This window comes from Solanum verrucosum, unplaced genomic scaffold, assembly GCF_900185275.1.
Source record: "Solanum verrucosum unplaced genomic scaffold, falcon-dt-bn FXZP01000205.1, whole genome shotgun sequence".
Taxonomy (NCBI): domain Eukaryota; kingdom Viridiplantae; phylum Streptophyta; class Magnoliopsida; order Solanales; family Solanaceae; genus Solanum; species Solanum verrucosum.
In genome coordinates this window covers 1,564,622-1,579,358 of record NW_026019950.1, presented here as the reverse complement: position 1 = coordinate 1,579,358, position 14,737 = coordinate 1,564,622, and the positions used below count along the sequence as shown (strand labels likewise).

At 33.8% G+C, this 14,737-nt stretch overlaps 2 protein-coding genes across 2 annotated transcripts; both read left to right on the top strand.

The window, feature by feature from the left end:
- Positions 1-1,339: 1,339 nt before the first annotated feature.
- LOC125813937 (4-coumarate--CoA ligase 2-like) lies at positions 1,340-5,990 on the top strand. The gene is given in 7 exon segments (XM_049493417.1): positions 1,340-2,503; positions 2,506-2,534; positions 4,794-4,992; positions 5,122-5,267; positions 5,367-5,434; positions 5,556-5,661; positions 5,748-5,990. Coding segments are annotated over 7 exon segments (1,707 nt in total). The 5' UTR covers positions 1,340-1,461; the 3' UTR covers positions 5,865-5,990.
- Positions 5,991-8,138: 2,148 nt separating this feature from the next.
- LOC125813933 (uncharacterized) lies at positions 8,139-14,085 on the top strand. The gene is given in 7 exon segments (XM_049493413.1): positions 8,139-8,544; positions 9,008-9,103; positions 9,946-10,447; positions 11,128-11,218; positions 12,083-12,413; positions 12,785-12,933; positions 13,465-14,085. Coding segments are annotated over 7 exon segments (1,983 nt in total). The 5' UTR covers positions 8,139-8,241; the 3' UTR covers positions 13,976-14,085.
- The last annotated feature ends 652 nt before the right edge of the window (positions 14,086-14,737 follow it).

The window sequence follows — 14,737 nt, the reverse complement described above, 5'->3', positions numbered from 1 at the left end:
ATATAGTAAACATAAATTTTGGCTATTTGAGTATATCCCATAACATATCCAAGATATTCATACGGAAGCAACATCTTATTAAATTCGATAAATGAAGAATACCAAGAAAAATAAAAACAAATTAAAGAACAAGAAAACAAAAACAACTGAGAATCTAATAATTAAATATTAATTTTATTTTTTATAATTAACGAATATTTTTAAATTTCGTATTAAATTAGAACATGTATTTGCGAAAGAAATGAGCCAAGTGAATTGATGGTAGATTGGTAGGTAAGGTTGAGGTTGATGAGAAAGAATTGCTTGAAACTTCCTTGAGCGGAGGTAGCTGGAATGTGAGCTTACTATAGGGACAACACATAGCTTAAATCAACCACTAATTTTTTATTTTATTCTTGCCTAGGAATCGTCTTGGTTCACTAGTCAAGTCCACTTGCTCCTTCACTCCTGACCTTATAAAATCGAATCAAAATCAGTAATTTGAACTAAAAAGATGCCATTGATTTATTGTTAATAGATTATTATTGATTTAGTGAATTTGATAAGAATTTTGATTTTTTTTATTTTGGATTTATTGATTCTTAACGATTTGAAGATTTTTTTAAATGAGTTAATCGATTACCTGACAATAAATTAACAACTTATATTTGTACTAAATGTGTATATAAGTCATTAACTTAGGATTTAGTTTCATACTTTTATTATGATTATCTCAAACTCTTGGTTATTCTATAAGGTGTCAACGTTTGCTTTTGAGCAAGATGTTGTTTGTCAGCTCATGTGCATGTCTTATTTGTTTTTTCACGTTGTTTTAAAGTTATTATCAATGATTTTTTAATTATATGAAATCTTAACGGTTAAATTAATAACGATCATAACTGATAAACTAATAACTAATAAGTCGATATGTTAATGATTCTATAACAATTTAATATCTACAAAATGTATAAGTCGAATTGGTAAACTTCAAAACCGAACCGACTAATACACAGTCCTACTTAACTTGACCTCATTTAGATTAACGAGAATGACTTTCTCTGATATTAGTGTAAATATGAAGATCTCTAATAAAAAGTATATGAAACGTTTTTTTAAAAGATTAGAAAACCATTTAATTTCATCCATAATTTTTTGCACTTATAATGCAAAAGAATGAAATAAAATATTGAACTGAACAAATTTAAATTTTGTATTTGGTACTATTTTGTTTTGGTGTGGTAGACTTCCCAAGTACTCTTTGTCATCCTCCTCAATGCCAACGTAACTACTCAATTACCCTTCTGTTCTTCTTTCTCAACCAAGCCACACGTTTAACTACTCACCTAACTTTCTCCACCTTACTTTCAATTGTATTTATATCACCTTCTCTTCTTCCTTTTATACCAATCTCTCTTACTTTTCTTCTCTAACTCATAAATTTTCTTCTTTTCAACTTTTTTTCTCATAAAAAAGCAACCAGAAATGGCGAGTGTAGCTACTGTTGATGCCCAAAAAGCAGAGGTATTATCTTCTGTAATTTCTCCGAATCAAAATCAATCTTCGGAAGAGCTACATGTATTCAGATCGAAATTACCAGATATATCAATTTCCAATAACATACCACTCCATGTCTACTTGTTCGAAAGGTTATCGGAGTTTGAGGAGAGGACATGTCTTATAGCAGGCAACAGTGGAGAAACATTCACTTTTGGTGAAACGCATCTCATCTGCCAGAAAATTGCTGCTGGTTTAACGAAGGTAGGGATCAAAAAGGGAGATGTTATCATGACTTTTCTTCAGAACTGTTCGGAATTTGTGTTTACTTTTCTAGCATCTTCTATGATTGGAGCAGTTATCACTACGGCTAATCCGTTCTACACGAAATCGGAAGCGTTTAAGCAGTTGAAAGCTTCGAATGCGAAATTAATTGTTACTCAATCGCAGTATGTGGATAAATTCCGTGATCCCGCGGAAAATGATCCGAAAATTGGGGAGGATTTTTCGGTCGTTACAATTGATGATCCGCCGGAGAATTGCTTGCATTTCTCTGTGCTTTCGGAAGCTAAGGTAGAGGATATGCCAAAAGGAGTTGTTATCCATCCTGACGACCCCGTGGCTCTTCCGTTTTCGTCAGGGACCACGGGGTTGCCAAAAGGAGTGATACTGACTCATAAAAGCTTGATTACAGGGGTGGCTCAATTGGTGGATGGCGACAACCCAAATTTTTACTTGAAGCATGACGATGTGGTGCTGTGTGTGCTTCCTCTGTTTCATATATTCGCGCTGAATTCAGTGCTTTTAGTCTCGTTAAGAGCTGGAGCTAGTGTTCTGTTGATGCAAAAATTCGAAATTAGTGTGCTGTTGGAGCTGATACAAAAACACCGTGTCTCAGTCGCTGCTGTAGTTCCGCCCCTGGTTCTTGCATTGGCGAAAAATCCAATGGTGGATTCGTTCGATTTGAGCTCGATACGGCTCGTGCTGTCTGGGGCTGCGCCGCTAGGGAAGGAGCTGGAGGAAGCACTCCATAGAAGATGCCCCAAGCCATATTTGGACAGGTAAAAAACAAACACAGTTCCCTGTTTTTTTTTTTGGTTTAGCTAAGAAATGACACTTCTTGATTTCCTATTTTTGGCCAACAAACCATAACCAATTTAATTTCATGTTATTTGAATGATTTATTTCCCAATTTTTATATAGTCATTGATTCCCAAATGTTGCAACATTTGAATTTGATTCATCCATTAAAAAATAATATTGACATAACTATTTTAGCATGTTAATCCTATTAATTGATGTTTTAGGGAGTATTAAATAAGAGAATAAGTAATTAATAATAAAAGCAAAACATAGAAAAAAATATTGTCTTTTCTTGATATGTTAAAAATAACAATTAAAGATTAAAATATACTTTTAAAATAGTGCACAAATATAAGTGAACAGAAAACTTGTATTAACTTAAAATAGAAAATATAAGATGAAACAACTAGTTTTACATATGAGCTATTAAAATAGATAGTTTATAATGTACGTGAACTTATGGTCTCTATTCTCTACACAAAATTAGATATTTTATGTATATATCTTTTTGACATATATTAAATTTCAAAATTAAATTATTTACTTGGAAGTACAAGGATCAAATTCCAACTTGATGCGTTTTTTTTCTCTCTCTTTTCTTTAGCGTAGTGTACTCATTTTCTAAAAGTTCTAGAATGGCCTTATTTCTTAAATTTTCTTTAAATGACACAATTAGGTGTAATAATCAAGATCGACAAACTTTGTTTACAAAAGGTTTAATAAGCCGGAAATGTAGGTCCAAATATGGTGATTGAAAGTTGTGTTTCTTCAAAATTGTCATAATATAAAAGTGATTAAGACGTAATCAACATGCATAACGGACATACCTAATTACATTAATTAACAACTAAATTTCTCACATAATATAAATGATCAAATCCAGTTAGGTTGTCTTATAAGGAAACAATTTTCTAACTAATTTAACTATTATTTCTTCATATCATATTTCAATATATGTTGTCATACTTCAGACTCTTTGACGGTTGCAATTTCTGCACGTAAAATATTAGCGGTAGGTAGCGTCCATTTAATACAAACATATCAATTGTTTGGTACGTAACATTAAATTCATCTAGATTTGTATACCCTTATAAATAGGTAGCGGCCATTTAATACAAACATATCAATTGTCTGTTACTCCCTCCGTTCAACAATAGTTATCAATTATAATATTTTGGAATATTTAATAATATTTGTCCACTTTATAAAATAATAGATAATTTTACACTTAGTTTTTAATTTACCCTTATCATTGATTATAGTTATTTTTCTATCGCATTTTTCAAAACATTGTATTTATTATATTCAAAAGGTGATATAATAAAATTACCGTTCTATTTATAGTTTATTAAGAAGTGTGCAAAGTCAACAGCGAACAACTATTATTGGAACATTAAATTCATCTACGTTTTTATACTCCCTCCATCCAACAATAGTTGTCCACTATACTATTTTGGAATGTTCAACAATACTTGTCCACTTTATAAAATCAATGGATAATTTTACACTTAATTCATAATTTACCCTTATCATTAATTATAATCATTTCTCAATTATATTTTTCAAGACATTATAATTATTATATTCAAAGGGTGATATAGTAAAATTACTTTTCTATTTATAAATTTTAAAAAATATGCCAATTAAATAGTGAACAAATATTATTAAACTCAGAGAGTACCTTTTTAAATAGGTAACGGCCATTTAATACAAATCTGGTATTTTACTCAAAAAGTGAACGAATTTATATAGCAAATGTGCTTTTGCAAATAAAAATAATAATCTAGAAGTGCTTTTCAATTGAAAAGCATAAGGTTTTTGACCAAACACTTTCTTTTGGGAGGATTAGGGCGGTTTCCAAATCTATTAAGTTAGTTTGGTTGAGGGTATAATAAATAGTGTTATTGAATTTAGTTATGTAAGAATTAATTATATTGACATTATTTTTTATTTATAATTTGATTTGATGTATTAAAAATAACATTCATCACATAATATTTTAAAAGATTATTCGTATTCAAAAATATCCTTCACTTTCAGAAGCAACTATATCATTAACCATGTTTATGCTGATTTATGCCAACTCTTGTATTGCTAATACCATAAATTGTAGTGCCAAATATTTATAGGCATAAATATATTTGGCACTTCATTCATAAAGTAAAATCAGGCAAAAAATTCTGGAAATTTTAAAAACATGGGAATTAATATTTTTAATAATTCACATGAATTTGCAGGGATATGGTATGACAGAGGCAGGACCAGTAGTAACAATGTGTCCAGCATTTGCAAAGCAACCATTATCAACTAAATCCGGTTCATGTGGCTCTGTGGTTCGAAATGCGGACCTCAAGGTGGTTGACCCGGAAACCGGTGGCTCCCTTGACCGCAACCAACCCGGTGAAATTTGCATTCGCGGTTCTCAAATCATGAAAGGTCGTTATTAATTCATTATAAATTTTTACTTTCCATACATTGAAAGCGTAAAAATGATACTCTTATTAGGTAATCGTCTATAAATAATATGGAATTTATATTAAAATGTTATATGTATGGGTTAATTAGGTTATCTGAATGATGATGAGGCCACTGCACGGACCATAGATATCGATGGATGGCTCCACACCGGCGATATAGGATATGTAGATGACGATGATGAAATATACATTGTCGATAGAGTCAAAGAGCTCATAAAGTTTAAAGGTTTCCAGGTATATATATATATATATATATATTGACAACGTTAAATATTTTTTATATCATCAGTTCATTAGTGTATAGAACTTAAACTCATTTGCTGGTTCGTTTAGGTGCCACCAGCTGAGCTTGAGTCTCTTCTAATAAGCCATCCAGAAATTGCAGATGCTGCTGTTGTACCGTAAGTACAATTAATACAATTCCACATATACTGAATCATAGAAAAAATTATTGTGTTAATTTGGCTCTTATATATTGAAGTTTTAAAAATGTTTTAACAATTAATTAATTAATTTATGCAGGCAAAAGGATGATGCTGCAGGGGAAGTCCCGGTTGCATTTGTAGTCCGTTCGGCCCAAGGTTTTGATCTTACTGAAGAAGCTATAAAGGAATTTATTGCCAAACAGGTAATACATCAATCTTTTCGGATCGAATCTAGAAGAGAACTGTAGAATTTTACTAAGCATAATTTAACGTAAAATTGATATGGCAGGTGGTATTCTATAAAAAATTGCACAAGGTGTATTTTATTCATGCGATTCCGAAGTCTCCATCTGGAAAGATACTAAGGAAAGATTTGAGAGCCAAACTTGCCGCGACACCACAATGATAATGCACTCTGTCTACGCAAAGTCCGTAATTGTATCGAAGATCACTTATGCTAAAAGTCTTTAACAGTATTGTATCAAGTCTTATATATCCAATGACTAATTCTGTGAAGGTTGATTTACTTTTTTTTTTAAAAAAAATTCTTCACTTTTTGTGTGAATTTTCTGGATTCTTTGAAAGGAAAACTTTCAGTTTTATAAATTCATGCACCATTATTTATTACTCTTCCAAGTTCCATGTACCTCAATTTATGTGAAGAACTATTTTTATTTATTTATTGAAATTTGTTGCAAAAAATTGATTTATTGTAAATTTGGAAAGCAATTATGCATTACGCACTATTCAGTATTGACCAAAATAGAGTTGTACTTACAATTGGTCCCATCAAATTATGTTGTGTGTTACTATGTATCCTAATTCCTATCATTTCTTAAATGAAAAATTACGTGGCATAATTAACTTGTACACTGTTTTTATTATTTCTTCAACTTCAAATGCTGTTTTTTCATCTTTTAACTCAAACACTGTCATAATGGCAAAAGAGAAAAATGGAGGAAACTGGAGTATCTTAAAGGAGGGAAAAACATACGAATAATTACATTAATATACCACTTAAGATATCGTTATATCTAAAATTCTCTTATCATTTGAAAAAAAAATCCCCTCTTAGATACATCTCTATCCCCTCTCAGATATAGCCCTCCCATTAAGTAATGTATCATTTGCAATGTATCGAACAAACAAGGAATGTATATGAAAGCAATAAAATATTCGAGACTTTTGTAACTAGAGAAACTTTCGGAATAAGATGTAATTAGCCCCCAAATATATGAGATTTCTGTAGGTTTCCTATGCATTGTAAATTGGGAAATTTTCACAAATAGTCACTATAATAAACTTAATTATGCTCCATAGCCATAGTTTGCATATTTACGGGTTGTAGCTACAGTTTAAGTTGTCTCGTTTGTATAACTCGTGGGTTTGTATAATTTGCGGGTGAGTTTGTAAAATTTGCATGTTCGTTTGTATAACTGAGCTATTTTTGTATAAATTCAAAACAACAAATTCATTCAAACACAAATATCTGAACTTTAAACAGTTATACAAACTATATTATACAAAAGTTGTACAAATTATATTATACAATTTACGAATTATACAAAATACAAAATCCCAACCCACGTAATTATCACTAAATATCGGTTGCGAGTGATAATTAATTAAAATAATAGCTATGATGACTAATTAACTAATATATATTTGTTTAATCATGTAATTTTCCCGTGTAAATTAAGGTCTTATATGGGCTTGAAATGCCCAATAAGTAGGGAGGGTTATGAATGACATAATGAGTAGAGTGATCCCTTCAAGCTAATATGGGCCTCCATCATTTACGTAGGAGCCCACTTGTACATTTACTTTTTGACCACTAAATTGAACATAAACATGTTCTCCCACCTATTGAGGGAAGGAACCAAAAATAAAATAATCTGGTGTATTATATTAGTACTCAGATTTTATTGAGCTATTGAGATTAAATATTTCTTCTTTATGATAAAATGGAAAAGTAGAAATTTATTATGTTTTTCAGTGATACATATGAACGTAATTATATAGATAATAAGACTATTTTTTTTACATTAATATGATAATACTTGTAAACTTCATCAGTTTTGACTTGTATACTTAGTAGGAGTCGTGATGGATTACTCATATACAAAATGAAATTATTATTATTTTTACATATGCGAATTTACAAATAAAAAGGAGAAGACAATCCTCGAAAAAACGACTATGAATGATTGTGAACACTTGCTTTATGTCTTAAGCACCCATGTTTCATTTGCAGATGAAATAATAATCGTCAAAGTACTTAAGAAAGTATGGAAAGAATGGTGCATAATGGTTGATCAAGATTCATATACTAATAAATGCAAAATATATGATATTCAAGAAGATGCTAATTATCATCATGAGAAATAGATGCCATAGATTAATGAATCATTTGAAAGATATTAAATTTGTATTTTCCTCGAACATAAAATGTACTACTTATAATTTACCTAAATTTTTATTTCCAGATGATGCAATAATACGAACATTTAAAACATATTATGAAGTAATATAATTGAATTGTTTATAGAAAAAAAACCACTAAACCGCCCGGTTCATTAATACAAGTCCGGTTCTGACTCTTTACAAAGAGAGGAAGGCCCAAAACCGCCATTTCACCCAATAAATCTCAAACCCTACATAAACCCTGAACCTTACAGACATTTCATGGCTTCTTCCTTGTGCATCTTTTCTTCTCCATCAAGCCACACTAACTGAAGAAAAATCCCTACAATTCTTCTCATCGCCTACAAGCTCAATCAGTAATGGGAAAAACCTATGCAGCAGGGCTATTTGCAGCCCTAGCTTCTGCCAAATTTGGTACAGAAACTGCTTATGCCGATGGTAGTTTCAATTTCTCTCCGTTTTCCACTTCTTCTTCTACTAATGCCGCACCGAGTGCTCCTGCTGATGTTCCTAAGCCACCTCAGCCGACAGCGGAAGCTCCTGAAAAGCCAAAGGTTCGAAATGATAATCCCAGGACTACTTCAGCTGGTTTTGATCCGGAGGCATTGGAGAGAGGGGCCAAGGCGTTGAGGGAGATTAATAGTTCCAAAAGTGCCAAACAGGTCTGGAACCCGAGTTGATTTTTTAGCTTTATTCTTAGGAAACATGATTGAAATGTCCCAATTTGTTTGGTTGCTACTATTTGGGGAATCAATTAGTTGGAAAATATATTAACTGTCAAAATTAAAGGATTGTGTATTGTTATGTAGTTTAAATTTTATTTCAGAAAAATTAAGGAACTGCTATGGTGTTCACACTGAATATAAGACTACATGATTCACAATCTTGTCGTTTTTCTATATTTTTCTTTTTGGCAATGGATGTGTGTTGAAGTGGGAAAATAGCTCTGATTGAGATTGAATTTTGTTTTAATGAGATATTTCATGGTTGGTTGAGAGGTATTTTGTGGTATTCTTGATCAACTTATGTTCTATGCAAGGCAAAGGTTTTGTCTTTGACTTTCTTTTCCAAGTTTGTGATGTTCTATGGTGTGGAAGATACTAAATCGTGAGATCTTTGTTGTAGGTTTTTGATGTGATTAAAAAGCAAGAAGAGACGAGGCAAGCAGAGTTAACTGCAAAAATGCAAGAGTTTAAAGCATTGCAAGCTCAAGCTGAGATGGTAAGATTGATTTTCTATGGTGAACTGACGCTTGTGTATCAACTCATTAAGAAGAAGGTTCCTTTATTTGTTTTTGTTGATAGATATAGAAAGTTTCCCTTTTGATGAATCCGTAATCAGACGTATGAGCTTGCAAATAATTGTTGTAAGTTGAACGGTTGTTTCATTTCATAATTGCACAATTTGTTTGTGGTTTTGATCTCTGTTGTTTAATTAGGATATTCCATGTGTAATGTCCTTTGTTTTTCTTACTTATGCTATAAATCCTAATCAAGCATTACTGGTTGGTATTAAAAGTGGACTAGAAATTTCATTGGCCCCAGGGACATGATTATGTATTTCCATGTGCAAGCTAATCCAAATACAAATAGCTCAATTATCTTACATTAAAAATTCTATTAGGGAAGTTCTTGAAGATAATTAAGCCATTTATTCCAACTAATTTCCATTCAAACAGGCTCTGGAGTGGCCTGCTGAATAGTTAAGTTTTTCCATCTCATGAGTGCGTAATGCAAAAAAAAGAAGCATTTGTTTGAACCAAGTTAGCGGATTTGAAAAATGCTCGACATTTGTGCACTTGATAATTATTTGTTGTTTTAAAAGGGTGGGCCCATTATCCCCACCGAGTTTCGAACCTTATGCTACTGGCCCTCAGGATTCCTCGTTCATAAAAAAATAATTATTTGTTCACTAAACAATCTAAAGGAAACCTTTTTTGTTGTTCACTAATCTTATCAGTGCACCACATTTTACTTTTCTTGTTTGTAATTTCAAAATGTGAACTTTGCTATTTATGTACCTATGGGGAAAATTTATGTGATTAACTTTCTTTCTTTTAACAGGAGAGACAAAGGGTTGTATACGATGAACAGAAGAAACTAGCTCAGCAACAGGCACAAATCAAGTCACAGATGGCTCGATATGAAGATGAATTAGCAAGGAAAAGGATGCAGGCATGTAAAGGTCTTCTTAATGTCATGGTTAAATTGGTATTGCATTAACTGATAAAGCTGACTTCTCCTTGCATTCTGCAGGCAGAAAATGAGCATCAAAGAGCTAGAAATCAGGAGTTGGTAAAAATGCAAGAGGAATCAGGTATGAGACAAGAGGCTGCTAGACGAGCAACAGAAGAACAAATCCAAGCGCAGCGCCGACAGACAGAGAGAGAAAAGGCAGAGATAGAACGTGAAACTATTAGAGTGAGAGCTATGGCAGAAGCCGAGGGGAGAGCGCATGAAGCAAAGCTGGCTGAGGATGTTAACAGAAGAATACTAGTGGACCGTGCAAATGCTGAAAGGGAGAAATGGATTGCCGCGATTAATACGACTTTTGAGCACATTGGAGGTTCTTCTCTAACGACCATCTTAAAGCTTGCATTTTATGGGTATCCATGTATAGAGTTTTTCTTAATAGGTAGCCATGTGTAGAGTTATGATCCATAACCCTCTATTTCATTCATGTTATTAATACTGACTTGCGTAATGCATACTTACCTTGTTTTGATGTTGAATTTTTTTGGTCTGAATCTGCCTTTCATGCCAATGGGTTGTGTTTGTAAATTTTGCTGAAGAGACGGAAAACAGAAACAGGAAGAGATTTGAATTTATAATTGTTTTAAGTATTGTGGAGTAATAGTTGTTTGCTGGTGTCAGAAACAATCAATGAGTTTGTTATTTAGATTTTAGACATTTTCTGTGCTCATTTTCCTTTTTAGCATTTTCACTGAGTAGCAGAAAAAAATTAAATACACCATACGCGATTTCTGGACTCCTTACATATTCATAGATGCTTCATTCTTCTGATTCTTGGCAAGCCCCTAGTGACTACATTTAGTGCTGATACTTGAGTGGTGGATTAGAACTTTGTATTAGATAAATTGCAGTATGTAACAGTTCTCTCTTTAAAAAGGTAATAAAGCACTACAGATTTATACCAAATGCACACATTGTAGCTAGGCTTGTATTTCTGGCTACTGCTAATGCAAAAATATGATCTTTCTGACGTGAAGATATTCATTTATGTAGGTGGTTTCCGGGCAATACTAACGGATCAAAATAAGCTTGTTGTGGCTGTTGGTGGTGTGACAGCTCTCGCGGCTGGAATATACACAACAAGGTATTAAATATATTTTCAAAATAACAGTGTGAAAGTTTTTGGCTTGTGCAATTTTTTCCAATTCATGCTAAATGTTGTGATGTAAATTTTCTTATGTACATTGCTTGTGGGATCTAGGCATTTTCTTTTCCTCTTTCAGAATCCACATGAACAGACATCAGATACTTTGACCATACTTTTTTTTTGATGAAGGAAGAGAATCCCGTTGATAGCATCAAGAAGATACAATGATTACAAACGATAACAAAAACACCAAAGACTATCAGCTTTAAATACAATATATAGCAAAGCTAATGCTAAAGAGCTGATAAAGTCTGCGTTTTTTGGGGGTGGCTGGAGTAAGGAGTGGTGGTGTTTTAATCACATTGATCAGTCCTTTACTTTGTTCCATCATTTTAGTTGTGGCTTATGACGCCTCAGTGGGATGACGCTTTCTGCTGGCTTTTTGAGTCCGTTGTGGTTATTGGCCCAAGTCTTCTTTGTTTGTTCTTCTGGTTTGAGCATCATTGTTACTCAAAACCACCTTATGGGGATAAAATGAAGATTCACTTGCGAGGAGAATCCTACTGTAATGGGATGCAAACTTGTAAACATTTCCATCATTTTAGCCATGCTGAATTCATATGATAATTAGCTACTGGTAGAATTGTCTTGTTTGACTGCTGCCTCTATCGATAATCCACTTGTTTATTTCAAATGGCTATCAACAAAGAAGTTGGTTGATTTGGGATAGGCGGTAGTAACTATTAAGTTTTGGTTATCCTCTTGTATCCTGTGGTTGTTCTTGAAGGTACTTTTTTAGCACTACTTGTTTTGACTGGTGTATCTAGTATGGTTGATGCTAGTTTGCTATCTGGATTGCAGGGAAGGTGCAAGAGTTGTTTGGAGTTATGTGGACAGAATATTGGGACAGCCATCTTTGATCAGAGAGTCATCTAGAGGTAAATATCCCTGGTCGGGCTTCTTCTCACGAGCCATGAGTTCTCTCAAAGGTGCTAATGGAGGTTCCGCAACCAAATCTGAGAAAGGGTTCGGTGATGTCATTCTACATCCATCTCTTGAAAAAAGGATTCAGCAGTTAGCCAATGCCACTGCTAATACCAAAGCTCATCAAGCTCCATTTCGCAACATGCTCTTTTATGGCCCTCCAGGAACAGGGAAGACAATGGTTGCTAGAGAGCTTGCTCGCAGATCGGTAAGATCTTTCTTCCCCTTTCAACTAATGAGCAGTGATCTTTACATATTCATATTGATATGTGTTCCATTCAAAATTGTTGAAGTATTGCATATGGGTTAGGAAACCTGTTGATACAATTTATAATAAAGCATTGAGTTGCCATGGAACAGGCTTATGTCTACCATCTTATTAAGTTGACAAAAAGTACCTGAAAAAAAATAAAATTGATGCAAAGTCTCACCATTCTGAAATTAAAGACACTCATCAAGAAGTTCTCTAAGGGAATTCTCTCAAGAGTGATGATTTATGACTCCCTTCATGAAATATCTATAAATTGGTGGTTCTGACTTTGTTTTGGTGGTCAATAATATGCTTGAATCTGTTGTCAGGGACTTGACTACGCATTGATGACGGGTGGTGACGTTGCTCCGTTGGGATCACAGGCTGTCACCAAAATACATCAATTATTTGACTGGTCCAAAAAGTCCAAAAAGGGTTTATTACTTTTTATTGACGAAGCAGATGCATTTTTGTGCGAGTAAGTGCCTTTTCTCCAGCATTGCTGCCTCTGGCTGATCTAGATCTTTAATAAAACATCTGCATAGTAGGTTTATACTATTTAATTGGGTTGCTGTACAAAGAGGTCTACTTCCTTCAATGAATTAATTAGTATATTCTTGTTCGGGAATTTCTGGAGTCCTTTGTGGCTTCAAGATGTGCTGGAAGAATTTGTTTTAAATACTGAGAGTTGCAACTTGCAAGGCACTGAAAAAAATCAGGAGAGATAACAATGTCTGAATGGTGATTTCATTACTGAGTCCTTGTTCTCCTTTGAGAGAGAACTTGCTGAAGTCAAAGGGAAAATTCTGACCTCATATAAATGTCGTCAAATTAATAATGCCACATTGTTAGATTAACCAGTTATATCATCTTCATTTCTGATATCAAGGCCAGGTATAATATATGGCTTGCTCGATTTTCACTTTATCATGTAAAGATGATTGGCGCTTAGAATTTGGTTGTACAGCTATTTGGTCTATGAGTTCATACCATTTCATTTCAATTTCAGGCGAAATAAAACCTACATGAGTGAAGCTCAGAGGAGTGCCCTCAATGCACTCCTTTTCCGCACTGGTGATCAGTCAAAAGATATAGTCCTTGCCTTAGCTACTAATCGGCCTGGTGATCTTGATTCAGCTGTTGCTGATCGTATTGATGAAGTCATTGAATTCCCTTTGCCTGGTGAGGATGAGCGCTTCAAGCTGATCAAACTGTATCTGGAGAAATATATATCTCAAGCTGGGGAAAGGAAACCTGGCTTGTTCTCTAACTTATTCAAGAAACAGCAGCAAAAAATAGAGATAAAAGGTTTGACAGATGATATTCTGAGAGAAGCCGCAGCCAGGACGGAGGGATTTTCAGGCAGAGAGGTCGCAAAAATGATGGCTGGCGTTCAAGCTGCTGTATATGGGACTGAGGACTGTGTATTAGATGCTAACTTGTTTCGTGAAGTGGTAGATTACAAAGTTGCAGAACATCAGCAGAGGAGGAAATTAGCTGCAGCTGAGGGTGACAAGTGATGAAGTTTTTTCCTTTAGATGATTTTTGTCAAAGAAGTTGATCAAGGGTGCGGTGCCTTCTCAGAAAATTATTACTGACATTCAAAGAATGGTTTTTATTCTTTTCTCAATTATTTGGGAAATTTTGGCTTCTTACGAGTTAACAGTTCCATTGCATCAGATTAGCCTAGGCATGCTCTGTGTTTACTCATTTTTAATGGCCACTTGCGTATTCAGCGCATATAAATAAAAGTGTTAAAAAGGCTGAAAATTACCACTAAAGAGTACTCTTTCAACAGAATCATTTGCAAATTTTACTTAAAGGCTCCATCAAAGCTCACCCTCCTTGTGAATATTCTCAGCCAGGGAATATGCAAATATTACGACTTTGCCTTTGGATTGCAATATTCTCAAGCTTCTAAATTGTTATAACTGATAAATGGAAGTGTTATTGAGGAATCAAAAGGGTTAGTTAAGGAATTCTGAGTGTTCGCAAGGGCATGTTTCGTACAAAAAATGTAGGGCGAGCCACGTACATTAGGCGTAGAGCACATTTGGAGCATACGTCTGGATGCTTAAGACGTAAGCCTCGCAAAAAAAGCAACTCCGCCATTTACCCGAACTCATTTTTCAAGTGTCTTGCCTCAAGGCGAGTTCCAACTTTGCCTTCTAAGCGTTTCTGGAGTAATAGTTGAATTGTAATATATATAACTATATAAGTCATGTGGAAAACCTTTGGCAGCTAACATAAATTTAATCAGGCAAAAGCTTGTGCTATGTATG